The sequence below is a fragment of the Chiroxiphia lanceolata genome, chromosome 3 (genome assembly GCF_009829145.1).
Source record: "Chiroxiphia lanceolata isolate bChiLan1 chromosome 3, bChiLan1.pri, whole genome shotgun sequence".
Lineage (NCBI taxonomy): Eukaryota > Metazoa > Chordata > Aves > Passeriformes > Pipridae > Chiroxiphia > Chiroxiphia lanceolata.
The window spans coordinates 8776055-8804053 of record NC_045639.1 but is presented as its reverse complement, the minus strand read 5'-3'; the positions used below and the strand labels follow the sequence as shown (position 1 = coordinate 8804053).

The window sequence follows — 27999 nt, the reverse complement described above, 5'->3', positions numbered from 1 at the left end:
GCGGCGGAGCCGGGGCCCGGCACTCGCGGAAGGGCCTCTCGGGGCAGCACCGCCCCGGCGGGGGAGGGCGCCCGCCGTCCCGGGCGGGGCCGCGCCGCACTACAAGTCCCAGAGAGCGGCGGGCGCAGCCGTCGGAGCGGGGCTATCGAGGCGCCTTGTACGGGTACAGGTACGGGGCTGGGGCTGAGCGGGACCGGAGGCGGAGGGAGGCGGTGGGGCTGTGCTGGAGTTGGGGGCGGGTGAGGGTGAGGCCAGAGGCGCCGCCGAGCCCCTCTGTGAGGGCTGGGGGCGCGGGGCCACCACTCTGCCTGGGTATCCTCGGCCGGGCCCGCGGGCGGCGCATGGGGGCGCGGGGCGGCCCCGAGGGGCTCGGGCGGGCGGGGGCGGCCAACGGTGCTGGAGCGTGTCCAGGGAAGGGCAGCGGAGCTGCTGAATGGTCTAGAGAGTAAGTCCTATGAGGAGCGGCTGAGGGAGCTGGGGGCGTTCAGCCTGGAGAAAAGGAGGCTCAGGGGAGACCTTCTCAATCTGTACAACTCCCTGAAAGGAGGTTGTAGCCAGGTGAGGGACGATCTCCCAGGTAACAAGTGACAGGTCAAGAGGAAATGGCTTCAAGCTGCACCAGGGAAGTCTTACATTGGATATTTTACAAAATTCTTCATGGAAAAGGCCAGGCATTGGAACAGGCTACCCAGGGAAGTAGTTGAATCACCGTCTCTACGTGTTCAAAAACCATGTAGATGTGGCATTTTCAGGACATGGCTTAGTGGTGGGCTTGGTAATGTTGACTTAATGGCTGGACTCAGTGATCTTGGTGGTCCTCTCCAACCTTAAAGGATTCTGTGACCTTACCCATCCCTCTCCTCCCCTGGCGTGTCAGGGAGGCTGCCCTTCTGCTTCTCATCCTGGCGTAACCTCCACAGTGCCTTCTCTCTCCATCTCTATGGGCTCATCTGGTTTCAGCCTGTTTACCCTTTCACCCAATCTTGGCCATGTTGGCAGGTGTGGGGCTGTGTGCCTGGTCCTCCCCAGCCCTGTGCACCAGGCAGACGGAAGGCTGTCACCTGTGAGCCTGCCATGTGTGTGTCCAAGCCTAGCGGAACACTGCCTGGGCATCCGTGTCGATGGAACAGCAGGTGCAGAGGAGGAAACGAGTGCAGCCCTGCATAAAGCAAAAAATGCCACACTAGCTATTAGCTCAGCTTTCCTGAGCCTGCTTCTTCCCAAGGGCTGCCCTTGGCATGGCAGAAACGGCTTGACATGCTGAGACAAATTCCTGGGGGAGAGGGGGTCAAGCAATATCTCCGGCGTTTAGGCGTGCTCCATAGAGAAGCAGCGGTGGGTTTTGGGAGGCAAGGTGAAGAAGAGAAGTCAGCTCAATAGGTGCAGAATCTCACCTGGGCTTTGGCCAAAAGTAAGTCAGCAGTGGGCAAAATATTTGGTCAGAAATAAGGAAGTGATGAGGCTGTCTGCAGGGAGGGACATTGGAATAAGTTTCTGCCTGAACAGCATAGTCTGGGATTCCCGTGGCTAACATGAGCTTCCAGATCAGTCTCAGTTAACGAGCTCAGGGGCTGTTCTAGCACCGTCTAGTTTACTGGTGCTGGAATTGCATTGTGACTGTCCAAGCTGCTGAATGTGCAAGCTTGCAGTTTCACACTGCCTTAGCATAAATAGTCAAAGCATCAGATAAATGTCAAGCATGAGTGAAGAAAGCGGGTTGTTCCCGTGCTATCTCTAACAGTATGTTGGATGTGCTTGAAATAGAACTGTCTATATGGACTGCTGTGAGCTGGCTAGGCTATTTTAAGTGTTACTAAACCTTGTGGCTGGTGGTGTCTTTTGGGAGACGGGACTGAGGCAGCCACACGGTAGGATTTGCTCTCTGGAGTGGCTTTGCAGGGTCAGTATGCTGCTCTGCTTGGGGTGCAGCTGTAATTCTGGGGGTGACAGAACGAGTCCTTGAAAATCCAGCCCACTTTCTGCTGGGTTTCCCCCCCTTGCTATGGGAATTGACAGCAGCAAGGCTAATCTGAGCAGCTTTTAGAAATGGCTCTAGGTTTCTTCCTGTGTGCGTAGAGGAATGTGAACTCCCTTTGTGCAAAGAAGTGGATCCATGCATATATGGTTTTGTTCTAAAATTATCACCTGGCTACTGTCTGTGGAGATGCTCAGTAGCTTTTTATCTTGAATGCAGTGTTTTCATAACTGATTGTAGGTATTGAAAATAGTGAGTCTAAAGCCAATAGAATAAACAGGTGAAAAATCTGACTAAAAACTATGATTACTGGATTGGGGTTTTGTTGGGTTTTTTTGTTCGTTTGTTTGGAGTTTTTTCCTATCTATGCCACTGTGCTCAAGTCACCACAACAGTTTTGAAGATATGCTAGTGAGAAATTAGCTAGTGAGTGATTTTTCTGGTGATCTCAGACATCTATATGCTGTGCTGGTAGGCTTTTGTGAGGTGTAAGCTGGAGCAGTTGGGATGAAGGTTGTTTCAGGCATTAAGTGTATCTTCAGACACCAGCACAGCCAGAGATTTAGGAATGTTGTCTATAGGTGCTGTATTCAAAGGATGCAGAGCTGCCTTAAATCTGATTTTTCTCTCGCTTAGCAGTGAAGTGCTCCAGGTGAATTGCTGTGCTCCCTATGGCGGAAGTCAGCACTGACAAGGAACAAGGGAGATGCTAAAGGACATCCGTAGCCATTTCTCTGTTAAGGATGTGTGAGCTTCTACTTGTGCTCAGGTGCCAGCCTGACTGCAGCAACAGAGCCAGTCTGAGGTCACCCCATGACTGTTGTTGCACCACTTACTCTGGAAGTGTGTACCTGGGCTTGTGGTGCTGTGCATAGTCAGTGGTGGGATCCAGGCATTTCTGTGGGACCACACCTGGTTATTTTGACCGCTTTTTAATTTTAGCCTCCATGTGCTTTGTGGTAGAGGAACAACTCATTGCTGGGCTCACTTAATTTCCATCATCATCAGGTACTTCAACAGTAGGTGAAGTGTATCCTCGTTTTTAAAATGCTCTTCTTCCTGGGAGTTAATGACAGGACCTACCAGGGTTTCAAAATTCTCTGTGCTTGACTGTATCTCTGGATAGGTTACAGCAGACCAGGGAAATGAGGAGTTGTGAACATTGCATGATTGCTGCCTGTATGACTGCAAAAATCAAAGAGTTTTTGGAGAGGTGAAGTGAGGAGCTGATGTGTATCAGTGGAAGCAAGCAGTGGCTTGAAAAGAAGCATGTGTGCCCTTCTGCGAAGGAGACCCTGAGTGTGTGTGTACGTTGCTTTTTCCAGTTGAGATTGGTGGAACAGAGGCAGCTGGAGCTTCCTCACCTAAGGTGAGCAAGTGTATGCTGAGCTAGCAAAGCATGTGGGAGTGCACTTTCCTGTGTTTTGTTTCACCTAGAAAATGAAACTTCTCTCATTGTATAACAAACACGTGCTTGTTTTGATGGAGCTTTTTGGTCTCCATTTATGGTCAGTTCCTGGGGGTATTGGGGCATGATTCCACCTGGTCATGCTGAATCAGTCAAAGGAGATGCCTCAGGCCTTCAACCAGCCTCTACTGTGGGCAGAGATGAAGTGTGGTGGCTGCTCTAAAAGAGGTGCAGCTCTGGGGAGGAGAGAAGTGGCTCAGCAGGATCCAGAAAAGGGACACATGCTTAGTTCAGTGTCTGCACAAATCCATGTAGAAGGCAATCCTTCTCTTTCACTGCTGACTTCTGTGATTTAAATGATTCCAGCTTAATTTTTCTATGGTGCAAAAGCCCTTTCTCTGATCCATGGTACATGTTAGTGTCACTAACTGTGTCTTTGCTTTGTTTGAAAAAGCACCCGGTTTGCCTGAGGTGGACCTGAACAAGCTCAAGAAGTGGGCCCTGGGGAACCTCATGAGGTTCAACAAGGTCAAGGGCAAGGTGCTAAACCAGGGCAACCCCTGGTACTGATACAGGCTGTGGGGTGAAGGAATTGAAAGCGGCTCTGAGAAGGACTTAGCAGAACTGGTAGATGAAAAGCTGGACATGACCCAGCAATGTGCACTCACAGCCCAGAAAGCCAATGACACCCTGGGCTGCATCAAAAGCAATGTGTCCAGCAGGTCGAGGGGAGGTGATTCTGCCCCTCTGCTCTGCTCTGGTGAGACCCCACCTGGAGTGCTGCACCCAGCTCTGAAGGCCCCAGTACAAGAAAGGCATGGAACTGTTGGAGCAGGTCCAGAGGAGGGCTGTGAAAATGATCAGAGGGCTGGAGCACCTCTCCTGTGAGGAAAAGGCTGAGAGAGCTGGGGTTGTTCATCCTGGAGAAGAGAAGGCTCCAGGGTGACCTTTATGGTGGCCTTTCAGTGACTAAAAGGGGCCTATAGGAAAGCTGGAGAGGGACTTTGCACAAGGGCATGTAGTGACAGAAAAAGGAGGGGAATGGCTTTAAACTGAAAGAGGGCTTTAGATTAGATGTTAGGAAGAGATTCTTTAGTGTGAGAGTGGTGAGGCACTGGAACAGGTTGCCCAAAGAAGTTGTGGATGCCCTGTCCCTGGAAGTGTTCAAGGCCAGCTTGGATAGGGCTTTGAGCAACCTGGTCTAGTGGAAGGTATCCCTGCCTATGGCGATGGGGTCGGAACTGGATATCTTTAGGGTCCCATCCAAACCCAAACCATTCTGTGATTCTGCGTGCCACCTCCTGCAGCCAGTGCCCTCCCAGTTCTCTAATACAATTTGCCACTGTCTTACCAATATTTCTGTGTTTTGTAGCCTACATACCTGTTATTAGTGTCCTAGATGAGAAATCACGGGATGTATTTTGCATGATGTAATGTTGTAGAAATGGGGGAAATTGTTAGTAAATTATTTCCTATTAGTTTTTCTGTTTTCCTCTTTCCCTGGCTGTGTCCTATGTGATCTTTAAAGAAACCTAATGCACAGCTTAATGTCAAGTGTATTAATGCCTCCTATTAAGAAGTCCTTATAGGAATGAGGTTGAAAAGTGGTATATTTATGTCATCACTTATATCATATAAATTATCATTGGAAATCAAAACTTGAAATGGAACTTAACAGTGTGCATGATTGTAGGACAGGAAACAGTTTTTTCTCAAAATATGTGTATCATATTTGCAGATCGTGCACAGTGGGGACTAGCAGGAGGAAAACTGGCTTTGGGCAGAAGACTGGTCTAATGAAAGAATTCCAAAAAAGGCAGGATCGGAGAGTCTGGAGTTGGCTGCAGAAAGCATGGGTAGGAGTGTAGGGGGGTATCCTTAGAAGACAGGGCTGTGCAGGGAGGAGAGGGAGAAGGACCTGTGCTGGCTGGAAAGGGGTGAGCAACGGTTTCGGGGTAGGGCTGTGGCTAGTGGCAGAAGAGGAAGATGGGAGTCTGAATTGATGCTTTTATTACAGTGTGGAGGAGAGCACTTGGGTTTGGAAAAACCGTGGCAGCTTGTTAAATCCTGTGTTTTCCCATGCCTTTTAATATACTGCTGTAAAGATCGCTTTACACTTCTGGTTGTTCTCTTTTCATGAAGTGTTCAAATGAGTGTTTGCATTCCGTGGCTCTGAGGAGGTGCAGCAGGAGGCTGTGCTAGCAGAGCTCTGTGTTTGCTCTGAAGGGGTATCCCTGGCCCAAGCCAAGGAGAAGCACAGCCAACTTCAACCCCGTTAGCCTCGCCACCACCCTGGACCTGCCTGTCACCTGGGAAGGGCTTATCTTGGGAACAACTTTCTCAGTAGTTGTAGGAAACAACGTTTCAACATTACTGCTATAAGCTCAGCATCTTTCCTGCAGTGCCACAGGCAGGGCCTGGAGCTGTTTCTCAGTGGTCCATCTTGGGTGTGCTGCCTTCTGCTCTGAGTGATGAAACTGTTGGGGGAGGGTGGCCGGCTCCTGTGGCAGTGACAGGACCAGCGTCCTGCTCTGGCAGCAGTGAGCTCCTTTCACCTGACTTGAGTGAACTCCCAAGGGTGAGGAAGAGTTTTCCCAGCCCTTCTGACAAAAAAAGCAGGGGGCTTGGTATGATGCCTGCTTGCTGTGCCAGGCAGCTGTGCTTCTCCACACAAGGAACGAAGCAGAGAACTTAGAAGTAAGATTCATCCTCTTGGTCTTCCTGGATCAAGCTCAGTCTGAAGGGTGTTGAAAATATTGATGCTGGTGATAAAGTCCACTTAAGCTCCTTTGCAGAATCACTTAACCAAGAAGAGATTTTGAGGAAAACATTGGTTAGATTTTTCAGGAGTAACTTTTGACTGAGGCAGAAAACAGATATAGAAATGTGAAGCCTTTGGAATAGCTTGAAAGGTGACTTTGGTGGGCTCCATGGAAACTTGTCTATTCTGTAGCTTTGCAGAGGACTTACACAAGCGTGCTGCCTGGCTTTAAAAAAGTAGTAACTTGAAAAACAAAACCCAAACTGGCTAGATCTGAAATTGAAGCACGGCCTGTAGGAGACAAGGGCTGTTCCTGGGCCCTTCTGGAGCACCTCTGCTGGAGAAAAGCTTGATGTGACTTTCTGGGTTATTAACTGCAATTTAGCTTAGGGTAGGTGCTGCACGAAGAAGTTTGCAGGTTTGCGGGAGGGACTCCTTGGTCTGCGCTCATCTGTTACAGGAAGGCTTCAGGATGCTCTCTGTTGGGCTTTGCACATGTCCTTTTGTTGTAACTTTCAGGTACAGAGCATGCTCTGGCTGGCAGTCTCTATTTTGAAAACAACTTTAAAAAGAAGCTACTCAATTTTTTATGAGATTTGCGAGTTCTGGAATGAGGTGACTGATTACTGGGTGGTTTTGAACTGTCTGTACAATGAGTGGATGAAGCTGGAAGCCTGAGCTCTGCCCCATGCCAGGAGCTCCCTGTTGGTGGCATCTCTGACTCTTTACATGGGTGGGGATAAAATGGGAGTGTGTGAGTGGGCCAGGCGCTGTGGTGGTCAGACTGTTGATGGGCCTGGTTGTGAGCAGTGGTTACACTTGACTGAAGGGCTGGGGGCGCTGCCCCTTTTGCTGCCCTTCAGCTACTTCAGAAAACTTGAAAGAGGAAACTTCTCCTTGTGAAAGCTCACTGCTTTCCAAAAAGAAAAGGGGCAGAGTTTAGGAATTTTATGTACGTGTAGGAATTTTAGAACTTATTCAGAAGCATCCCCAAATTTCTTTGGATTCTGCAAATGCAAAAACTGGATGTGGAGTGGGAGTGTGCTGACTGCATCTTTCAATAACCTAGAACCAAGAAATAAGAAAAGACAGTTTTATTTATGCTGTTTGAAACACTGACATATCTTCTAATGGCTGTTTTTCAGTTGGGAGAAAACTGTTAAAAATCAAACTGACCTGCTTTTTCAGAAGCACCCAGGCTCTGCTCTAGATTCTAAGATCCAAAGGAGAATCTCTGCAAGAATGAACTGTGGTGACTTTTCTAAGATATGATCTAAGCCATCTGTTTGAGGAATGAAGCATATCAGTTGCTTAACAGAGATATGATGTTACAGAATTTTCATAGTTATGCCTGGATTTGCTGTGGGAGAAAAAGGCCTTTTCTGAGCATTAGCAAAGAGCTTTCTACCTAGATTAGGGGGTTTCTGCTCTCTCGTGTCTGATTAGATTGGACCCTAGGGCTCCAATCAGTGAGGCCAAATGGTGATGTCATCATCCACCCCCATAATGGCAAGTTGCTTGCTTTATGTGGAGGTGATTCTTTGACGGTTTTTTGTTGGGTGTTTTGTTTTAATATTTTCCTCTGTTGTTTCTTACAACTGATCCAAAGAGCATGCTCTCTTCCCTCTGGCTCTGTTCTTTTCACCTTCACAGTTGGCTCTCGCTGTGTGTTTTCATTCATGCGGACGAATGGTTCTGACATGTACATGATGTGGCCAGAGCACGGCCAGGCGTGCTGCACTTGGCTGCCTTCACCCAAGGTGTTTGGCTTGGGCTGCCTGTACAGCCACCCTGAGGGTTTTTTGTATGTGAGGGCATCTCTGCCTGCTCCTCTGAGCCTTGCTCAGGTTATGATACCTGCCCTGTATCCCCTTTCTGAGGTGAGAGTAGAACTGTCTCCAGCTGGGATGCAGATGAATGAGTATACAGCAATGTAACCTTTGTAGCTGGATTCAAGGAATCAGCAAGATGGATCACGTTATTTTATCATTCTCTCTCAGAGCCAGGTGACATAGTGGTGGCCCAGGAAGCATGTGGCTGTGGCACTGGGGGCCCTGAAGACCGTCTGGCTTGCAGGGAGGAATGCTACGGTGGGCAGTGCACTTGGAAGGTGGGCCACGGAGGGTGAACCACGCAGCCGTGGCTGTCGGACACAAGGTCTATTCCTTTGGCGGATATTGTTCTGGAGAAGACTATGAGACTCTGCGGCAGATCGACGTCCACGTTTTTAACGCAGGTAAATGTGTCCTTGTGGTGTGCAAAGGAGTTGGCTTGCTGGGCTCAATTATTAGTTTTCTTGCCTGCTGCTGCCTAAGGTGTTACACTGTAACATGCTGTCTGACTGTAATTTCAAAAAAAATTATCAGAGTAGATGGGAGCCTCTTTCCTTGTGCAGCCTTGTATTTTCTGCTTCAGAGGCAGGGCACAGAGGTGCTGTAGTTCAGCAGACTGCTGGGGTAAGGACTCACTAGAAGTAGCCACATAGCCATGTTTTGTCCTTGTTCTCTGTGAATGCCAGGTGCAAAGAAGTGATATCTAGCTGGTTCAGGTTCCCCCTCCAGGTCCATGCTCAGCTCATGTGGAAGGAGTAGGGTGGGAGCCAGTGCACTCAGTTAAGACTCCAGGTTTAGACTCTTGAGCTGTTTCCCTGTGGGGGCATCTGACAACTGCTGCCAACATGACGGAGTCCATAGGGGCACGTGGCTGGGATGGAGGCCTTCCCATTTTGGTAGCAGCTATCACGCAGATTCACAACATAGCTTAGAAAAGCATCTGGAACTAGAGGCATTTGTGTAGGGTAGCCAGTACCTGTCATGAGGCTGAGTTGGAGTCATGGCTGTCCTGGCAGAGGCTGTATTTGTTGATTCAGTGCTTTTTGAACTGAAAAGGTTACTGAGATGGTCCATGAAATATTTCCCTGTAATTAGGCAGGTGGTTGAAAAACTGCAGAGGTGCTTGGATGGGTCCAGCTAAACAGAGCCAAGAACAGAGAACCAATGACCAGTTTTGCAGACTGAACAGCATGCTGAATTCTCTGCTAACACCCATGTCACGTGTAGATAAAGGTAGTTTGCAATGAATTCACTTCTTTAGAACTGATGTGTGCAGCAGGGATAAAGGCATTGGTTACACAGAGCTGCCAAGGTAACCTGCTCAAGAGGAGAGTGTAGCTCAGGATCCTGTAAACAAAGACATTCTTCTCTATCCAGAGAGACTGGACTTTCACACTCAACAGAGTTGAATGTTGTTTCTTGTAGAATGTGCCAATAGAGCATCATTCTTATGGGGAAGCATAATTACTGTGTCCAAAGGAATGCTCTTGCATTGTTTTCTCTTCTTACCACTCCCAAATATTAAAGTGTCATGATGCTGCAGCCACCATGTGGGAGGTGGCAGTGGCTTCCCAAGCCCTTGCTCAGTTAGCATTGTCAGGTTCCAGTGCTAAAGCCAAAATACCAGATTTTGATTGGTCTCTTTCAGTCTTCCAAAGATGAAGACTGTATTTTAGGTAGGAAGCATCCCGTGTAGCTTGACTTTAGCATTGGATGTGCTTCCTCAGTGCCCTTTCTGCCAGTGGAGTAAATGCCTACCTTTTAAGATGGCTTTCCTTGTGTTAGTATTTCAGAGGAACTATAATTTTCCACTATATTTTATGTTAGCTCCACGTAGAGAACAAACCTAGAGGCTGTATGCGAGGTAGAATGTTTGATGCTCTTATGTAATGGCCACGTAACACTTGCTGTCACTCCTGCACTGTCATTAAACCCTATAAATACCTGTTGACTGCTCTGGCTACTGCTGAACACAACACGCAGGCTGCCGGTAAGGAGAACCTGTAATTACAAGGAAGTCCGATTTAGTAACACAAAGTTAGCAGGGAGAACTTGGGTATAGATAGACAAGAAGGTAGAATATAGTATAATAGGAGACAGACAGCTATCTCATCTATAGCTTGAGAAACAAAACAAAAGCAAACAAACCCTGTTCCTGCAAAGCTGCTGTCTTGCTTTACTTGAACTGCGCTTCTGCAAGTCCAAGTAATACCTTCAGGTATGTTCCCTTGCATGTTACTGCAGTGAATTATTCCCGTGCTGCTCGTTCTTCCAGCTTTGAGTCTCTTCAACAATGTCACTAGCTTGGAGCATTGACTGCATTCACTGTCATCTCTGCACTTTTTCTTTTTCCTTTCCCTATTTTTTTGTGTGTGCTGTTTCTTCACTCACAGTCTAGGATGAGCCAGAGCCTTTTCAATGACGTGCTGCAGAACAGAGCCTATTTCTGTATAGACTCCTCTGCTCCTCCAGAGGACCTCCTTCTATATTTCTTAATTAGCTACTATTGGGGTCAGACACAGCTTTCTCTTGTTTACTTGACTACTTCTGCATCTCGTCATGGGGAAAAAAAGCTCCATGAGGATGGGTTATGACCTGAGAGCAATGTAGCAGGCTTAGCATTTGACATGGGCTCAAACTTGTGTTTTCAGTGTCTCTGCGCTGGATCAAGTTGCCTCCAGTGTGGACAAACAGCCGAGACCACGTGAGAGAGGTGCCCTACATGAGGTATGGGCACTCAGCAGTGCTCATCGATGACACTGTCTACATATGGGGTGGTCGCAACGACACAGAAGGAGCCTGCAATGTGCTCTATGCTTTTGATGTCAGTAAGTTCCAGCTTCTCACTCTTCCTTGTCATAACTGTTCTTGATCAGACCTTCTCTCTGCCACACCACACTGCTCCCCAGCTTTTTCCCATTCCTCAGTGACAGTTTGGAGGAAATGGTGTCACAGGCTGTTTCAGCAGTTCTGGAAGGGAAGCAGTGTGGCCATTGTGTCTGCATACTTGAATCTCTGTGAAAGCCTTTGAACAGAGGTTACTGATCTTGTCTAATAGTCAAAATAGTTTTAATTTTTCTATCACCTTTGTGTGCACTTTCTGAAAGTAGCTATAACTGAAACGTTCTCTCTGTGTGATTCCTTAACTGTGGCAAAGGTTGCAGCAAGAAGGGGCTAGAGCTCTTGAGGATTGCAGTTCCTCTCCAGTGTGGTTCTTCTTTCTGAAAGCATGAAGGAGAGTAAGGAATAAAACATAGGAGTAGTGAGGGACAGAATGGCAGAGTAAGGGAAGGCATGAGTCAAGTTAGATAAACCTGAAGAATAAACTCCTTGAACCTTCTGGTTGGCTTCTCCATAGCATTGCTGGAGCATCTTTGAAGAAAAGGCACCATCAGAAACTGGGTGGACATAAGTGTCAGGAAAGGATTCTGGAGGCAAGTCCATCTAAATAGTGACCAGTAAATGTCTTCCTGGACTTGGAAGGAAACTGCTTGCTGTAGTGCTTGGTCATGGGCTCTCTTCTTTACTAGGAAATATCTTAGAACTTGGATCACAGGGTTTCCTTCTTCCCATGACACATGCAGCTGAGAAGCCATCAGTAAACCTCTGCCTACACAGAGGCATTGTAGTGGGAGCTGCCTGATCTCCCTGCCAACTCCTGCACTTTAGCATTATGTGAAAATTAACAGGCCAGACTTCAGTCCTAATCCAAACCCTCTGCAGCTGTCAGTACACACTGAGCCCTACCATTCCTGGAGAGCGAGAGTGGCAGTCACAGTCCCATGTCTGTAGTGTAAGTTCCACTGAAAAGTCACATTGGGCTGTATAAAGTCCTATTTGAGTGCAGTTTTGTCCCTCAGGTGCTGAGCACAAGTCGAGGTCTTTTCCATCTCTAATTTGACATATTGCACTTGGATGAGCTGTTGCTGTTATCATACAACTGGCCTTGGAAGCAGCTCCATGAAGGAAAGGAACTTGATAGCCACTGGACCTTTCTCAGTAGAGGCTGCCCAGGGGTTCTGTTGACCTCGCAAGACCCTTTGTGTAGTTCCAAATGGAGTATAGGTGGATAGCTGTGTCTGCAGGCCAAGTTCAGAGAAGTTATCCTCATGAAGAATGTTGCTTTGGCTCCAATGTTACGACTTCCTGAAATAAGCACTGCTTTTGACAGCTAACAGCAGTTAGGGAGGATGGGGGGAATGTCTCCTGCTGTCTTGAGGCTTATCTGTGCCTCTCAGGGCTCTTGGAACAGGTGCCTGTTGTCGCTGGCTTAGCTCCATATTGTCCTGGCATGCAGAACAGCTCTGGCTGGATTTAAAGTCATGCCCTAAATCAAGCCAACCCTTGGAGTATGCAGGCTAAAGGGCTGAATCTGGTTGGTGTAGGCTCACAAGGAGGACTGTGAAGGGTGGAAAGTGAGGAAGCCTCCCCTTGGAGAGGGGATGAGAATGTAAAAAGTGGAGCAGAAAAGATAGGGAGAGCTGCACTGCAGAGGTGGGGATGTGCACAGCAATTTGTGGCTAAGTGACTTCTGCCTGCATTTGAGAGCTATTTTTCCTGAGTCAATTAGTCAGCATCTCCATGCCATGAGTTCAGTTGAGCCACTTAGCATTATTATTACTTCATTGTAATTGAAACTGTAAATGCAGAGCTGGTAAGTGACTCACAAGTATGCTTTGCGAGAGATTCAGTAAAAATAATGTTGCTCAAGGAGTGCTGTACTACTCACAGTTAAAATGCGAGCTCTTTATCAGGTCAGGCAGTAGGTGGCCATGCCCAGAGGCTGAGACCTCTGTCACTGTGCCTCTCTGTGGAGACTCAGACAGGTAGCCTTGGCTGAAGAAGCTTGCAGCTTCTCCAGCAGAGCAGATGCTGTGTGAGAAAGAGAGAAGGATTTCTGTCTTAGAAATTAAGAACAGTAGTAAAGAGCTATCCCATCCCAACACCTACTGTGTTTTCTCAGCCTCTTTTTTTGTTTCAGACACGCACAAGTGGTTTACGCCAAAGGTGTCTGGAATGGTCCCAGGAGCAAGAGATGGGCACTCAGCTTGTGTCCTGGCAAAGAGCATGTTTATCTTTGGAGGCTATGAACAGCTGGTGAGTAGTCTCTGTAACTGTTAATTGGTGAGCCCTTGGGAAAAGAGGGTGTTGATACCCAGGACACTGGTAGAGGCAGGATATGGGGGCATATTTGTGTTCATAGTTGCTTTCATTTTGTAACTTAGCAAAGTCATGGCATTAATACCCAGGTTATGCTCATTGTTTTGTGGAGAAAATGGTTAAAAAAGCAAGCCTAAAAAAATGGTGATTTTTTTTTTTCTTTCACAAAACATACTTACCATAAAGAGGTAAAAATATAAATATTTTTGTATATAATATTTATGGCTCATTTCTCAGCCAAATTTTGATAGATAAATACACAATTTTTAATAAATGTATACTGATGTACATTTATTTCAATTTTCTGGCTGAAAAAATGAGCCAGAAAAATCACTTTCCAGTGTCCGTGGTGTTGCTGTGAGATTTGTCTTAGTCTGGTGCATGTTCCCTGTAGTCCGTACCTGCTCTGGCATCTTGTTGATCTCCTCCAGCAAACACCTGGTTGCCCTCCTGTTAAGCATACCCTGAGTGAGTCATCCTGCAATAGCTGTTAGTGTGTCTAATGATCTTTCGAGCAAATCTTTATCCTCTGATCTTAAGAAATGGGAAAATATCATTTCAACCTATCACCAGGCTCCAGAAAAGCTGTGCAAAGTCACATCTGTTTATTTGGAAGAAAGCTGGGGCTCTGTTACAGCAGTTTCTGGGTTATTTGTCCTTTTCTGAGGACAGTGGCATGCCAAATCCATGATCTTGATTACAGCAGCAGGAGCAGTTCAAATGTGGCTTGTTTTTAACCAAGACCAAATAAGCCTCTGACTGTCTTGCTGCTCTCTCCCCTACCTGGAAGAGCAGGAGTCCACATTGTTTGTGTGAGTGCAGTCTCTTCTGGGCAGCTAGCTGCAGATGGCTTTTGTGGGACCTCAGAACCCAGAGTATATTTGTTCCTGTATGTTTAGCTACCCAGAAGTAATCTTAGCTTCTGCTTCTCATTGGGTGGCCTTACCAGAGCCGGTTTGCCTGTCCTGTTAGTGCCTTTTTCTTCTGTTGCTTACATGGAGAGGAGGCAGGTTTCTGCTGTGAATGTATTGTGTGCAGGACAGTCTTTGGGGGAGGAACTGATCACCAAATAAATGGGAAAGCTGCAGGAAGAGACAGGACACCTTTGAGAATAAATGGGCTTTGCCTTCCTCTTGTTAAGTGATAAGTATGCTGCCTGACATTTTGGAGCAAGCACCTTGTCTCTTAGGAGGTACTGACTCCAAAGAGATGTTCCAGGTCTATAGAACAGCATCCTTCCTGGGGCCAGATGTGGCCAGACTTCTCAGTCCCTTTGTGACCAGGCTGCTCTGCTGTCTTTCAGGCTGACTGCTTTTCAAACGATATCCATAAATTGGACACCACAAATATGATGTGGACTTTAATCTCTGCCAAGGTCAGTGTCTGCTTTTCACTGTGGTTTGGGGAGGAAGTCTTGCATTTGCTGTTCTCTGGGGTAGCTGCCCACACTTGTCTCACAGCTTCTGTCTGGTGTGGCAGGAATCTGCAGGATAGGAAGTTCTCCAGGAGAAGGCAGCCACCCAGCTTCCCCATCAAGATGTGTCATCTGCTGGGGTAATCTGCATTCTTTCTCTTGTTCTGTTTTACTCTGTCCCTTCAGGGTACTCCAGCTCGCTGGAGAGACTTCCATTCAGCTACAATCATTGGAACAAAGATGTACGTATTTGGTGGCAGAGCTGATCGTTTTGGGCCATTTCACTCCAACAATGAGATCTACTGTAACCGCATTAAAGTATTTGATACAGAAACAAACTCCTGGCTGGACTCTCCTCCAACTCCTGTACTGCCTGAAGGCCGGCGGAGCCATTCAGCATGTGAGTGTGGGTCTGCTGAGGGTGGAGGATGGTGGAAGGAAATTTCTGCCTGCGTTAGAAGAACTGTCTGGTCTGTTGGATGGAGATGTGGGTTAGCAAGGGGTGCACTAAGCCCTGTTTCTGTGGAAAGCTGCTGCCCCCTGAAAAGCCTTGCACATAACCCTGCACACGAAGGTGATGTAAGCGAAGGTGAACAACCAGCACCACTTTGCTTTGTGTTTGATGTTGGGTCAGAGACCTGCTGGGTGGCATGCTGATGTCTGTGCTTATTCCCTACAGTCAGCTACAATGGGGAACTGTATGTATTTGGTGGCTACAATGCACGCCTGAACAGACACTTCCATGACCTCTGGAAATTCAATCCAGGTATTTATGCTTTTAACTTGTTGCAGTGATAGTGCTCCAGGCCCTTAGGCAAGTGAGCGCTCAGAGGAGCTTACTCTCCAAGGAGTACTGCTTGAGGGGAAATTTCTCTTCTGATAGCACTGACAGGAACTTGCTACTGTGCTTGGGACCCCTGTTCCTCCTCAGGATGTTTCCAAATCTCAGTTAGAAAGTGGAAGAGAGGGTATTGCTGAAGGACATAGTTCATTGGAAAACTTTGTCTTGTTCTTAAATATGCAGAAATACTGGCAGAAGAGAAAATAGGAAGAAGCAATGGGGTTAGGGGAGGGAGAGAGCTGGGCAAACTGTTCAACTTGAGCTGCAGGATCATCATACCACACTCTCTTGGTACCAGGTCAAACTGTGCTGCAGAAGGGGTGTTCTTCAGCTAGAACCCTGAATATCACACTGAATATCTCAATCGACTGAGCTGTTTTGGGGTCTTCAGTCCTCAGGCGCTTTTCGCAGTCATTAGACTGATTTTGTTTGCTAATTGCTTTGCATAGTAAAGTTAACTGAGAGCAGCCAACTTGCTGCTCCCCAAACTGATCCGTGAGCTAGTGTCTGAGCTCGTGAAGATTTCAGTGCTGCATTAGTCACCCCCCCAGCATCCTTACCACAGAAAGCAGCAAAGGCTGCTGTCTCCACCTCATTCAGTTCCCCACTCCCTCCTCCCGCCGCCGAGCTGTCCCCAGCAGCCTCCTCTCTGCCAGGATGCTCAGTGATCGCAGACTGCCAGCAGATGGAGCTCGTTCCTGGGTCTCCCTTCTCCAGATCCGGACCGCAGCAGGGTGCCGGGTAAGGGAGGCTGCCTGACTGCTCCTGCAGCTCACCCCTGTGCAGCTCCCCGTGAAGTCCGACCCACTGCCGTGGCAGCCCGTCGGTCCTGGCGCTGAGCCTTTGCAACTGAAAGGCCTTGACTGGGCTTTGAGCAACTTGGTCTAATGTGAGGTGTCCCTGCCCATGGCAGGGGGGTTGTAATGAAATGATCTTTAAGGTCCCTTTCAACCCAAACCATTCTATGACATGTCCTGCAAGTGCTGTCTCAGCAGGCAGAACTTCAGGACTCTGTCTGGCATTTAAATGACACTTTAGTAACAACCTCATAGAAGTGCATCATTTTGCCGCTAGTGAGGAGGTCAAGGGGAAAAGGTGGATATTGGCTAGTTGATGTGGGGGGGGTAGTGGGCCACAGGTTTTCCTGTGATGTTTAAATCCATAACCTGCATATACATGATCTTGGTCAGGCTCTTGTGACAAGGTGGTGCACTCTGTTCTTCTGGTTAGTTTCTCTTTCTTGGAGGAAGATTGAACCCAAGGGGAAAGGCCCATGTCCTCGACGCCGGCAGTGCTGCTGCAGAGTGGGGGACAAAATCATTCTGTTTGGAGGCACCAGGTGAGTTGTGTGGCGAGGCTCCGCGAGAGGTTTTGCCGTTCCCTTCAGCACAGTGTCCCTCCACACTCTGCCACATGCAAAGTCAGATGGACTTCAGAGTTACATGGCAACTGTCCGTCTACCTGACAAGTGTAAGCAATCGTGTACATCGGGGCTCCTCTGGAAAAAAGCCATGGAGGAGACTGAAGGTGTCATGTAGCTTGTAAAGCACCCGATGACAAGCTGTCTGGTACACGCAGAGACAGAAGTGTGTAACATGCTATTCCGGTGGGGTTGTGCAGTGGTCAAGCTTTCTGTGAAAAAGGTAGTGGGGATGAGGGAGGAGATCCTGCCATCAGAAGGACACGTCTTAGTCTGCTGTGCTGTAGCAGACCTCACACTGACTTAACCTTGCCTATGTGGTGCCCTGATTCTCCCACCAGAGTTTCTTTCTTCCATTGGCAAGTGTGGGTTTTGCTAAGTTGCAGTGGGATGTTGGCTCAGCTGGGAGCTGTTTGAGGAGCCTATACACATGACAAGACAACGTTTCTTCTTTTGCCATTGTTCCTTAGCAACACTTCCATTCACAAGAGGAACCTGGTGTTACGAATTTAGCTGTCAAACACTGGAAGTGATACTGTCAGGGTGCAGGGCAGCTGGATGTAGCCAAGAGCCTTAGCAGCTGCTAAAAGAAAGGAAGTGGCCCATCACCAGGACACACTCTATGCCCTCTAGAATGACAAATTGCAGCTCCAGAGCACAGGCCTGTTTCCCACTATCCACCCTGCAGAGACAGTTTAAGTGCTTTCAACCCTCTGCATGGTTTAGAAACCTTTAGGGCTTTCTCTGGGACTCTGGCAGCAGCTTTTTGAGAATGGTTCTGAAGACTGGGGCAGAGGACCATACAGAGCAGGTTCTGCTGATGGCCTGACCATAGCAGTGTGTGATAGGGTGAAGGGCCTTCAGCTTCCAGGGATTCGGGGGGGGGGGGTGGTGCTTAGTTGTAGGATGTCTATGTGGCTGTGAAGGAGTGCTTAGTGCAGGTGAGGTATGCAGAGGTGCTGAGTTTATCCAGTTACCTCAAGTGATACTGGTGCTGCTCAGTACAGAAGAAGGCTTGGTAGAACTTTATGGTAGTTTTGGATGGTCCCAGATGCTGCAGTGTATGTAGATTTGTGTTACAGCACCAGCTGAACTCTGATGTTAAGCCTTGGCACTCCTAGGAAATGTGAGCAAACCACAAAGAATTTGACACCAGCTTTTTGAAGTTTGGTCCGCCCTCGCCAGGCAATGCATCAGTGCCTTGTCTTCTCCACTGAATCACTTCAGAATTCAACTTGTTTCTTAATTCAGGCTCAAAACCAATACAGGCATGTTCCTCAGCACTAGTGTGGGGTAGGAAGAGCTGCAGGCAGCCAGGAATGCAGCCTGCTTGAACTGGAGGGAGGGTCTGGGGGAAGTGGGAGATGGGGGTGGGGACCATGCTCGCTTCCTGTAATAGTTATCAGGTGTGTTCTGAAGCTGCCTGGCAAGATAAGAAGTTTTTCCAGGAAGTGATTGTAATGGAGAACTCCCAGTGGTCTGCCTCCTGACCTGTGCTCTCCTGGCTGGGAAGGGGGAGGGGGCTCGCATACTGCAGGAGATCCAGCAGGATTCCTTGGAGGGTGAGCCCGCAGGCTCAGCTTCCTAGGTGGCAATGCTGGGGGGTAGGCAGCCAAAACCCCTTTGTGTCCTGCCTGCTCTTAACAGGATTCACGTGTCCTGTAGACTGTTGAAGAGGCACTTCTGCAGGCTGCCTGCTCGTATGGCATCCAAATGCTTTGTTTCTTTTGTAGTCCTGCCCAGAGCCTGGTCTTTTTGCCCCAGCTGTGGTCTCTCACTGTGCCCAGGAGCAATCTATCACTTATGTCCCGTTTAAGTGACCAGGAAGCTAAGTGTTCCTATCAGCTGTGTCACAGTTGTGGCCCTGGTCTGGTTTCCTCCCAAACTCACCAACATTTTGGCATGCAGAGACCATCTACAAGGGAGAAGGAATGCTATAAAGCAGAGTTTTGCTGAACAGATGAGAGATGCCAATCCAGATTTGTCTTGAGGCTGCGTTTTCCCTGACAAGGCTTAGAAATGCCTGGCTCTGGTGAGGGAGTAGGGGCTCTCACTGAGTGCTTAGTGCAGGGAGCATTGTTTTGCAGCTGGAACAATCCATTTTGCTGACAAAGGCGTGTCCTGCACCCTGCTGCCTGGGAATTGCAGCTCTCCTGGTCTTGAACTCCAGGCTTACCCTGCTACTTGCCTTTTGGTGATTAAAACCACAGATGTGGTGCCTGCTGGCTTTCCTTTGATAGATAAGGGATGGTCTAGGGTTTCCTGTGACGTGGATGTGAGATTAGATTGTTGTGTGGTAAGCACACAGGGGCGGAATTAAAGGGGCTCTTGCCTGTATCCGGGCAGATGGGTCCCATCAGCAGCAGGTCTTCTCTGACAGCAGGGAGCTGTGTGCTGCAGTTTGGCCTGGGGTTATGGGAACCTGGGGAGGCAGGTACTGCCTCATGTCCTGTGGGAAGTGAAGCTTAGTGGGTCATGGACAGGTGACACTGGGGCAAGAAGTCACTGCATGAGGTCATTCCTAGCTAAGCAGTGAGGGCACCCTAAATTGGTTCATCACAAACAAAAGCAGGACTTAAACCACCTTTTCTTTCTTTTAAATTCTCCAAACAACCATCAGCCACGGGAGTGCTTTCCTCTGGTCCAGGCGCTACTGTTCCAGCACAGGCAGTCTCTCTGTGCTAAGGGATGTTCAGTTTTTTCTCAGGTGCTTTGGCTATTCCATCAAGACCATGGAGGCAGGAAACTATAAGTGAGACTGTCTGTTCCCTAGAAATGCCTGAAGTCATAGTTTCTCATTAGCATTCCAGGACCAGCATCAGATGGGAGTATTGGCAAATTGGAATTGGTTTAAAATGACTGCTGCACTGCTCAGTGCTCAGTTACAGTCCTCTGAAATGCTGTCCCCATTTTGGCACAACCAGGGAGCTGTGGCTGGAGCCCAAAGTGATTCCTGAGTCAGACTGAGAAATGTCTGTGCTTGCCCTGCCATGCAGATGTTTCCCATCTGCTTTCTCTACACTCTTCTTACAGCATCTCAATGGCCAAGCTGAAATATTTGCAGTAGATCTTAACTATGTGAGGAGTGATGGACAGTGTGTGCCTGGGCAGAATCTGTTTTAAACCTTGTGCTGTTGTGCTTGGCCACACAACTTCAGCTCATGCAGCAGAACCCAAAACCAGTCCAGTGGCTGGCCTAGGAACACAAGCTAATAAAATAGTATGTTTTCCTGGCTGTCACCATCTCTGGGGATAGGTCATGGTTCCTGTCATCTGTGGCCCAGATGCGCAACTAGAGATCTTGGCAGAAAGTCCTCTTGGGTCTCCAACTTATCTCTCCTACCTCATTAGGGACACCAGCACAGCTTTTTGGTCTTTGTCAGTATGTAGTGTCAGATTCTTCCTAGATCAAATGCCTGTCCCATGTATTTCACATTGCTTCCCATGCCTTCCCTTGGCTGTGAGGCCAAGCTGGCCTGAGGTCTGTAGAAAGCACAGTGTGGGCTGTGTCATGCTGCCCCATGTGGTGTTTGGGACCAGGTGGGGATGGGCTGACCCTGCCTGCTTGGAAAGTTTGATCTGTGTGTGTCTCCTAACATGTTACTAGGGCAGCCTTCCATGATACAGCACAGCTGAGACGCTGGTTAGTCTCCAGCACTGAACTGATTCTCCAGGTGATGCCAGCCTGTCTGGCCCTGGCAGCTGTGGAGCAGCCCATGGGGCCTGTTTATCTCATAAAGAGTGGGACAGAGGCTTGTACAAGCATGTGTGCCTACCTTCAGGAGCTGCTGTGACATCCTTTCTCCAGCCTGATCAGTATCATTCTCAGCCTTGTCTTGGGGATTGGCTCTGCCTCTCTGAGTGGAGCTCTTTGGAGGGTTGGATCTACTGAAATTGCTGAGCAAATAGAGCCTTGAAATACCTCAGTTATGGAGGCAGCTGTTTGCCATCACTTTCCTCATGTCTTGTGGGGTGGGTGCCACTTTTCCAGGGAAGGCCCCAGGGCTGCTCACTTGTTGGAGAGCAATTTGAGAGGTACATGGAGAAGGAAGAGAGTGAAACCAGTTAGAGGCTGGTCAATTGTACAAGAAGGGAAAAGGATTGTTCCCTGCAGGGTGGGACCTGTGTTTGGAGGTGCAGCAAAGTAACAGAGGCTGGCAAGGTGAGGGGGAGGTTCACAGCTGGAATCATCATGGTCATCTGTGAGAAGGAGGCAGGAACCCCATCCCTTGCTTGTGGGGGAGACGGTGTGTGTTTTTGCTCTCTGGCTCTGTGCAGCTCTGACTACTCTGTGAGGAACTGTGAAAGTGATGACTGAGTGCTGCTGGGGGCATCAGAGGGGCAGGAGGGATGAGACTTGCTCAGCCCTTGGGGAGCCCAAGGGACTGTAACTGGTGTAAAAAAAAAAAAAAAATTTGGCACTGATTGACACACTGTGCTTGGTTTCTGCAGCCCATCTCCAGAGGAGGGAATGGGTGATGAATTCGACCTGATGGATCACTCAGATCTCTACATCCTCGACTTCAGTACGTGAGCACTCCCTGCCCAGCCTGTACCTCTTGCCACAAGGTGCCCTGTGAGCAGACCCTGCTGTGAAGCACCATACTGTGCCCTACGTGGCTCCAGGTGCCTGTATCCCAGAGCCAAACAGCTGTCTCTGACAAGTGTACATGGCTTAAGGCAGACCAGCCAGAGGTGCAGCTGTGTGTCATGCACTCCTGCACACATACTTCTTTGTGGCAGCATAGAAAACTGCTCCAGATGGTCCCTGGTATGCATTCTGCCTTGTCCCTGAGAGGGATGGCCAGGGTGCTCTGCCCTGTTTCCTGTGGCACTGATTGCATGATGCTGGACTCCCCCATGGTGTCCAGATGAGGACTGCTGTGGCTAACTGCCTCTTTCCACAGGCCCCAGTCTAAAGACGCTCTGTAAGCTAGCAGTGATTCAGTACAGCCTGGACCAGTCCTGCCTTCCCCATGACATCAGGTATGGTGTGCCTTGCTGGGAGGTCACCTTGTGGGTAATCTCTGTCCTTAGGGTGCTCCAGCCCTGGCTGAGGTCTGCCTGGGGCCTTCCTTGGCACTGTGCAGCTTTGGGGCAGGCTGGGCTGGAGACTACAGCTGAGGCTGATATGAAGCAAAGCTGCTCCAGCCCTGGGCGCTGTGTTTGTGCTTTCTCTTAGTGTGTCCCTTTGGTGTGTTACAGATGGGAGCTCTCGGCCATGACAACAAACAGCACCATCAGTCGCCCCATCGTCTCCAACCAGGGCTGATGCCGACTCGTCCCTCTACCACCCTGCCCTCGCCCCTCCACACATTGACCTCTTGCTCCACTGCCTGCATGAATTTTTAGCCCTTTCAAGCAAGGAAGGTGTGAGCTCAGTTTGTCTTGCCCTAGCCAGGCCTCCCTCTGCCCTTGTCATGCTTTGGGCAGCACGAGTGTACAGGCAGAGCTGGCCACTGGGGAAAAAAACTGGCTGGCCCCAGCAGCACAGCTGTGACCCCTCTCCTTGCTGACGGCTCCAACGTCTTCCTTCCCTTTGCCTGTGGAACTGCAGCTGTGCTGTCTGGTCCCCGGCCACTTTCCAGGGGCCTGAATCAACTTTTACCACCAGCCATGGCCCTGGGGTTGACCTCAGGCTATGAACTGTTCCTGCATTGCCTCAAGAGAGCAGGAACCTCTACACCTGCTCCTGCCAGCACTGACCAACTTCCTGGCACTAGATGACAGGCCCCAGCTCCAAGCTGAGCCCAATGTGGAGGGCTGGGCCCAGCTGGACTCTCTGCCCAGATCCAATTGTAAAACAGCAATCGGGGGCAGTTTTATAAATTTTGAGGCAGACATGGTTTCTGCTGCTGTGTGTGTCCTAGCAGGTGAACTGGGGGAGAGAGGGTGTGAGAGAGGAGAGACTGAACCAGGTGCTTTCCCCCAGAGCTGCAGGCCACTAGTGGCTTGTGGCAGCAGCAGGCTGTGGCTAGTGTGAGCCCTGGCTGGGGTGGCAGAAGGGAAGCTGGGTCCTCCACAGCAGCACTGCCCTGGTGTACCTGCCTCCTGCCCAGGGCTGAGCTGCCTTGCCAAGAGGACAGGGAAGAAAGTGGTGTATGTCTCCTGGGCTGTGCTGCCTCAGAAAGGTGGATACCCTGTTGCTTCCTGCTTCAGGGCTGGAGATGGAGTGGTGCCTGGGACAGTCTTCCCGGGTGGCACAGAGCACTGTGCTCAAGCCCCTTTCTGTGGATGTGCGGTGCCTGATGTGAAGAGGAGCTCCCATGGCAACTGTAGTGAGGCTAATGCAGGGACAGCATTAGCCTAGGGAAGCACTCAGGGTGTTTCCTGGGATGTTTTTCAGGGCAGCTGAGATGATTGCAGCCACATGCCAGGAACGGGTGGCAGAGGGCTCAGGCTGTCCGCCCTGCCCTGAGGGCTGGCACACAGCCAGAGTCAAGTGCTGCTCATCCAGCAGCACAAGGTTGCGTGGGTGCCTGGGCTCCTTGACCTGCAGGGGGTGGCCAATGTGGGCACAATGGAGCAGTCTGGAGTGGCACAAGAGTGGTGAAAACCCCGTGGCAGGAGAACAGAAGGCACCTCAAGTGTGACAAGAGCTTGTTCTTCATGCACTGGCAGCTCACCGTGGTGGTTGATTAGCAGCAGTGGCAGCCTGGGGCCTGGAGGGAGACAGGTGTGCTGACAGTACATCTGGCTCAGGGAGAACAGCCCTAGCCTCGGCTCCTCCTCTGTGGTCCTTGGCACCTGCAGATTATTTGTGAGGGCTGAGTGGACATCTACCCTCTGTTGTGCAGCAGCTCTAACTCCTCAAATCAACTGCTTCAGCCACAGGCTCTCTCTCAAGCTGTGAAATGAAATAGTGATTTTTTTGCCATGGCATCCCCTCTCCCAGCACTGAAGCACCAAGCTTACTCTCCTTGCAGGATGCCAGGCACCAGGAAACACCCACAGACCACACAGACTTGCTGGGCTGGGTAATGTGGTGCTGAGCAGAGGCTCCCCAAGGTGCTCTCAATTCTGTCCATGAATGGCTGTCACTGGGGCTTGTCTGGGAAGAATCACAATCTCTACACCATCAAGTGGAGACAACAGGCCCTAGAAAGGCTCAGCACCCCATGTCAGTTGCCTCTAGGAGAGCAAACCTTTGGTGGGGAAAAGGTCTCTCTGGGAAGAAAAGAATGGGGTCACCAACACCTCAATCTCCTTGAAGGGTTCTCTTGGGTTCAGGGGTGCTGTGGCCCTGACTCCCTCTGTCAGGACCCTGCTGCAGGCCTGAGCATGGGAAATTCTCACTGTCTTGGTCCAGATGTCTTCAGTGCATTTTCTTGGCTTATTAGCTCCTTCTCACAGTACCCAGCTCACCAGTGATGCTGGAAGTAGCTGCCAGGTAGGCAGACTAGACGCAGAACCTTCTGCTGGGGTGGCAGCAGCTGTGGGCCAGGAGCTGGGCAGATGTATGCCATGCAGGGGGATCCCTGCTGTCTTCGTCACTGCCCCCTCCTGAGTGGCAGGTTTGCTTTAAAGACCCTGGCTTCCTTTTATTACTTCCCCTCTCAGATTGCAGCCGGCTGCAAGGCTATTTTTAGCAGCCCGCCTTCTAAAAATAGCTCTGAGCTGTTTGGAGTTGCGTCACAAGAGGTAACTCTCTCCACGAGTGGCTTGGCCTCTGCACCCCAGGAGGATACAAAAGGAGGCCAGGAGCAGAGGGGTCAGCAGGTTCAGCCACAGCCAGAAGCGAAGGAGGCAGCAGTTCAGGCCTGCCGGCTTCAGGCATCGCAGCACCAGCAGTATGACCATCTTCTGCAGCCACTGCCACCAGCCCCTGCAGGCAGAGATGAGCTGCCTGCCCAGGAGGGGCAAGCAGGCGCCCAGGGCCTCAAGGCCATTCAGGTGAGCTCCCCCCCACCTCCACTTTCAGGGCTGTGATGGCCTCTGAGAGCCCTGGGACAGGTCTGATGGCCCTTGCAAGAGGCTTACACCAGCCTGAGACAGTGAGGCTGTCAGCTGGCACATGGGGAGGAAGTGCAGGAGCTTGGTGGGACCAGAGGGATTTTGGGTAGTTGAAGAGGAAAGGCAATATCTGGTGGACTGGGGTGCATGTTCTGGCACTGGATGCAATTTCCATCCTTGCGGGGTTTGGTGGCGAGGTTGTGTCACGTGGGCTTCTTCACCAAAGCACAGGTCATTGTCCAACCTGGTCCCCAGCAGGAGAGACACCAGCCACACCAGCAGTATGTCCCCTTGGGTAGCCTTGAGCACCTCTGCCTGCACCCACTGCACCGAAACAGCTACGCAAGGTTTGCTCTCCTAGAGGCAGCAGCTGACATGGGTGCTGAGCATCTCCACTCCATATCCCCAAGCTCATAATTCTCCTCATAGCGACAGGCGGGGAATGCTGTCCCTTTCCCTCCCCGGATGCACCTCCCCAGATGGCTGGCTTTGCAGGTCAACCAAGAGTGCCTCCAAGGCTCGCAGGGACCAGATCAATGCAGAGCTGCAGGCATTGCGTTCTCTGCTGCCCATTTCCATGCGGGAGAAGGAGCGGCTCTCCTACCTCCACACCATGGCCCTGGTGTGCCTCCGGCTGCGGGGGGCTCAGCTGTTCCCTCCAGGTACCCATGGCACTGCTGTACCCCATACTATCTTACATCTGTGTGGGGCACTGCTCCTGCTCCATCAAGACAGCACTTCACCCTGATCCCCCCGCAGGCTCAGCTCTTCCTGCAGAACCGGCCCTCGGCACAGAGCTACTCTCCCTGCTCCCGGGGTTTCTGCTTGTGCTGTCGGCCAGTGGAAAGCTGGTCTACATCTCGGAGAACGTGGCTCAGGTCCTGGGCCTTTCCGTGGTAAGGCTTGCTCACTAGGCATTTGTAGTCACTGTCCTGGTGCCTTTATTGTGTGCACAGCACGCTGCCCCAGCAGATGCTGGGTTGTAGCTCCAGTGGTCTGTGTGCCCATGGTGCCAGCCAAGGCTCACCAAAACAGGCACAGTTCTTGTGGAAAGCCCCCTCTTTTGTCAGGTGGAGCTGCTCGCCCAGGGGGACACGGTCTTTGACATCCTGGATGGGCAAGCATGTGAGGATGTGTACAAGAAGCTCCTCCTCGCCCAGGCGGAGCCTGGCAGGGGTAAGGGAGGCCTCTGCTGGCATCTTGCAGATGTTGCCACCTTGCTCTGGCCCTCAGTGGCTGTGATCAGAGATCCAGGGCCAGCCCTGCTGAGAGCAGAGCAGGGGAGCCTCTGACCCACTCGGAATGGTTTGTTTCTCTGCAGAAGTCACTTTTGTCAGTGAGATGTGCACGTCCAAGGCCTTCCGGCTGAAGCATGGAGGGAATCGGGTCGTGACAGTGTGTGGGCGCTTTGTGGCCCTGAGCTGGCCACCCTCCCCCTCCACCACAGCCTTCCTGGCTCTCTGCTCACCGGTCATGCAGTCGCCTGCAGATGGCGAAGCTGGTTCCCAGGATGACATATTCCAGAGCACGCACATCCTAGACATGACATTTATTGATGTCACGGAGAGGTGAGGTGTGCCTGCTTGCACCAGAGCCCCAGCTGTACATCTCAGGCAGCAAGAATCATTTCCCTTCACCAAGCCTTGTATGGGATGCAGGCTAGATACTGTGTGAGCACTGAGACTCACAGACACTTCCCAGACTTCTTCCCTCCTTTACAACTTATTTCTGTACCTCTGTTGTTTTGCTCTCCCCTCCATCAAGCAGCTGCTGCTCCTTGCTGACAGAGTGCGGACCCTGTATGGCACTCAGTCCCCACTCCCCTTGTCTCCCCCAGTGTCACCTACCACCTTGGCTACCGCAGGGAGGAGCTAGTCGGTCAGTCCTGGTACAGCCTCCTGCACCCTGAGGATGCTGATCTGGCAGCTGCCCAGCACAGGGCCGTGGGTGAGTGTCAGACCCAGGAACATGTGTACTGTCCTCTGGCTACATGGTCTGGCTGTGCCTGAAACATGTCTATCGAGGACAGCAGACGCAAATCGAATTCAGTCCTGCCCACTGAGACTCCCTGCTCCAAAAGGATGAGGCAGGGAATTGGTCACACACTGTCTATAAGGTCACAGGTAGCTTCCAAGCTTCGGAAGCTTTGCTACAGTGCACAGAGGAGGGACAGGCCCCCTTGAGCTCCAGCTCTTTCGGGGGGCAGGAGTCCTACGGCCTGACTCTGCTCGGTGTGGCTTCTGTGGCGCTGGGGCCAGAGCAGTGACTGCCAGCAGACCTCATCGGGGCAGCCTAGGGGGTGTGCAGGCGGCCTGCCGCCGCCTAACGCAGTCTCTTCCCTTGCTCGCAGCGCTCGGGGCCGGCGCCGGGCCCGCCTCGGGGACCGCGGTGCTGCGGGTGCTGCGCCGGGACCGCGCCTGGGCCTGGCTGCGAGTGTGGGCGAGGCGGGACGGCGGGGGCCGCTGCATCTCCTGCACCTGCACCTGCCTCAGGTGAGGGGGCCCCGGGGGAGTGGCGGGGACCGCTGCATCACCTGCCGCCCCTGACCCCTTGTCCCCGCAGGGAGGAGGAGGCGGCCCACCTGCGCTCCCGGCAGCCCCGCGCCGCCGCCCCGCCGGCGGGCCCGGAGCTCAGCCGTCTCGCCGCGCAGCTCCGCGCCCTCGCCGACCGCCTCTCGCCGACCGCCTCTGCCCCGCCCGCGCCAAGACCCCCGCCCCTTCCCGAGGAAGGCGATGCCGATGCCTCTGACTGTCTTGGGAACTCTCTACTGAACCCTCCCCAGTTCCTCCCCTCTCCTTTTAACTGGGGAGCGGTGAGAAAATTGGATGCAACGTTCCAAGTGTGCCCTCACAGGTCTCAAGTCTACAGAGACACTGACATCCCTTGGTGTGCTGACTGTATCTCTCCTAATGCAGGCCACTGTGTGTAACTCCATCTCCGTTCAGACAGTCACTGCTAAGACCTTCAGCTGACGCTATTCAAGGCGATGGCAAACCTTCATTTTACACAGTTGGTGCTCGTGTTAGAAACCTTGGTCAGGCTGTGATACAATCCAGCATCAAGATGACTCAGTTCGGCAGTGCAGAGGGATCTCGATCTTGCACTTTACCACTTATTGACGAATTAGCTGGATATCACCAGAGTGCGTACGTGACCTGTTCCTCACAAAGGAACGATTTTCGCTTAAAAATGAGGCCAATAAAACCCGCTCCCCCACGTGACTCTCTGGCGTGCC

At 50.8% G+C, this 27999-nt stretch overlaps 2 protein-coding genes across 8 annotated transcripts; both read left to right on the top strand.

Annotated features, from left to right (window-relative positions):
* The first annotated feature begins 10 nt into the window (after positions 1-10).
* KLHDC3 (kelch domain containing 3) lies at positions 11-22652 on the top strand. 7 transcript variants are annotated; one of them, XM_032684375.1, is made up of 12 exons: positions 431-445; positions 5122-5239; positions 8145-8380; positions 10628-10804; positions 12958-13073; positions 14440-14511; positions 14737-14950; positions 15230-15316; positions 16622-16730; positions 21264-21337; positions 21719-21797; positions 22017-22652. In XM_032684375.1, the coding sequence occupies exons 3-12, from the start codon at positions 8227-8229 to the stop codon at positions 22081-22083; spliced, it is 1149 nt and encodes a 382-aa protein (XP_032540266.1). In that variant the 5' UTR covers positions 431-445; positions 5122-5239; positions 8145-8226; the 3' UTR covers positions 22084-22652. The 7 variants fall into 7 exon arrangements, with proteins under 7 accessions (XP_032540264.1, XP_032540270.1, XP_032540268.1 ...); XM_032684373.1 differs by lacking the exons at positions 431-445; positions 5122-5239 and adding an exon at positions 11-169; XM_032684377.1 differs by lacking the exons at positions 431-445; positions 5122-5239 and adding an exon at positions 54-163.
* Positions 22653-22759: 107 nt separating this feature from the next.
* On the top strand, positions 22760-27985 carry NPAS4 (neuronal PAS domain protein 4). The gene is made up of 8 exons (XM_032684371.1): positions 22760-24704; positions 25260-25426; positions 25524-25660; positions 25835-25940; positions 26086-26332; positions 26602-26711; positions 27115-27256; positions 27327-27985. The coding sequence occupies exons 1-8, from the start codon at positions 24604-24606 to the stop codon at positions 27691-27693; spliced, it is 1377 nt and encodes a 458-aa protein (XP_032540262.1). The 5' UTR covers positions 22760-24603; the 3' UTR covers positions 27694-27985.
* Positions 27986-27999: the final 14 nt, after the last annotated feature.

Excerpts from the sequence above, each read along its gene's own strand:
- KLHDC3 (XM_032684373.1), top strand. The coding sequence starts at position 8,227 with ATGCTACGGTGGGCAGTGCACTTGGAAGGTGGGCCACGGAGGGTGAAC. Across the intron at positions 21,338-21,718 it reads TCTCTACATCCTCGACTTCA|GCCCCAGTCTAAAGACGCTC; the intron begins GTACGTGAGCAC and ends CTCTTTCCACAG. Across the intron at positions 21,798-22,016 it reads TGCCTTCCCCATGACATCAG|ATGGGAGCTCTCGGCCATGA; the intron begins GTATGGTGTGCC and ends GGTGTGTTACAG.
- NPAS4 (XM_032684371.1), top strand. The coding sequence starts at position 24,604 with ATGACCATCTTCTGCAGCCACTGCCACCAGCCCCTGCAGGCAGAGATG. Across the intron at positions 26,333-26,601 it reads TTTATTGATGTCACGGAGAG|TGTCACCTACCACCTTGGCT; the intron begins GTGAGGTGTGCC and ends TGTCTCCCCCAG. Across the intron at positions 26,712-27,114 it reads TGCCCAGCACAGGGCCGTGG|CGCTCGGGGCCGGCGCCGGG; the intron begins GTGAGTGTCAGA and ends CCTTGCTCGCAG.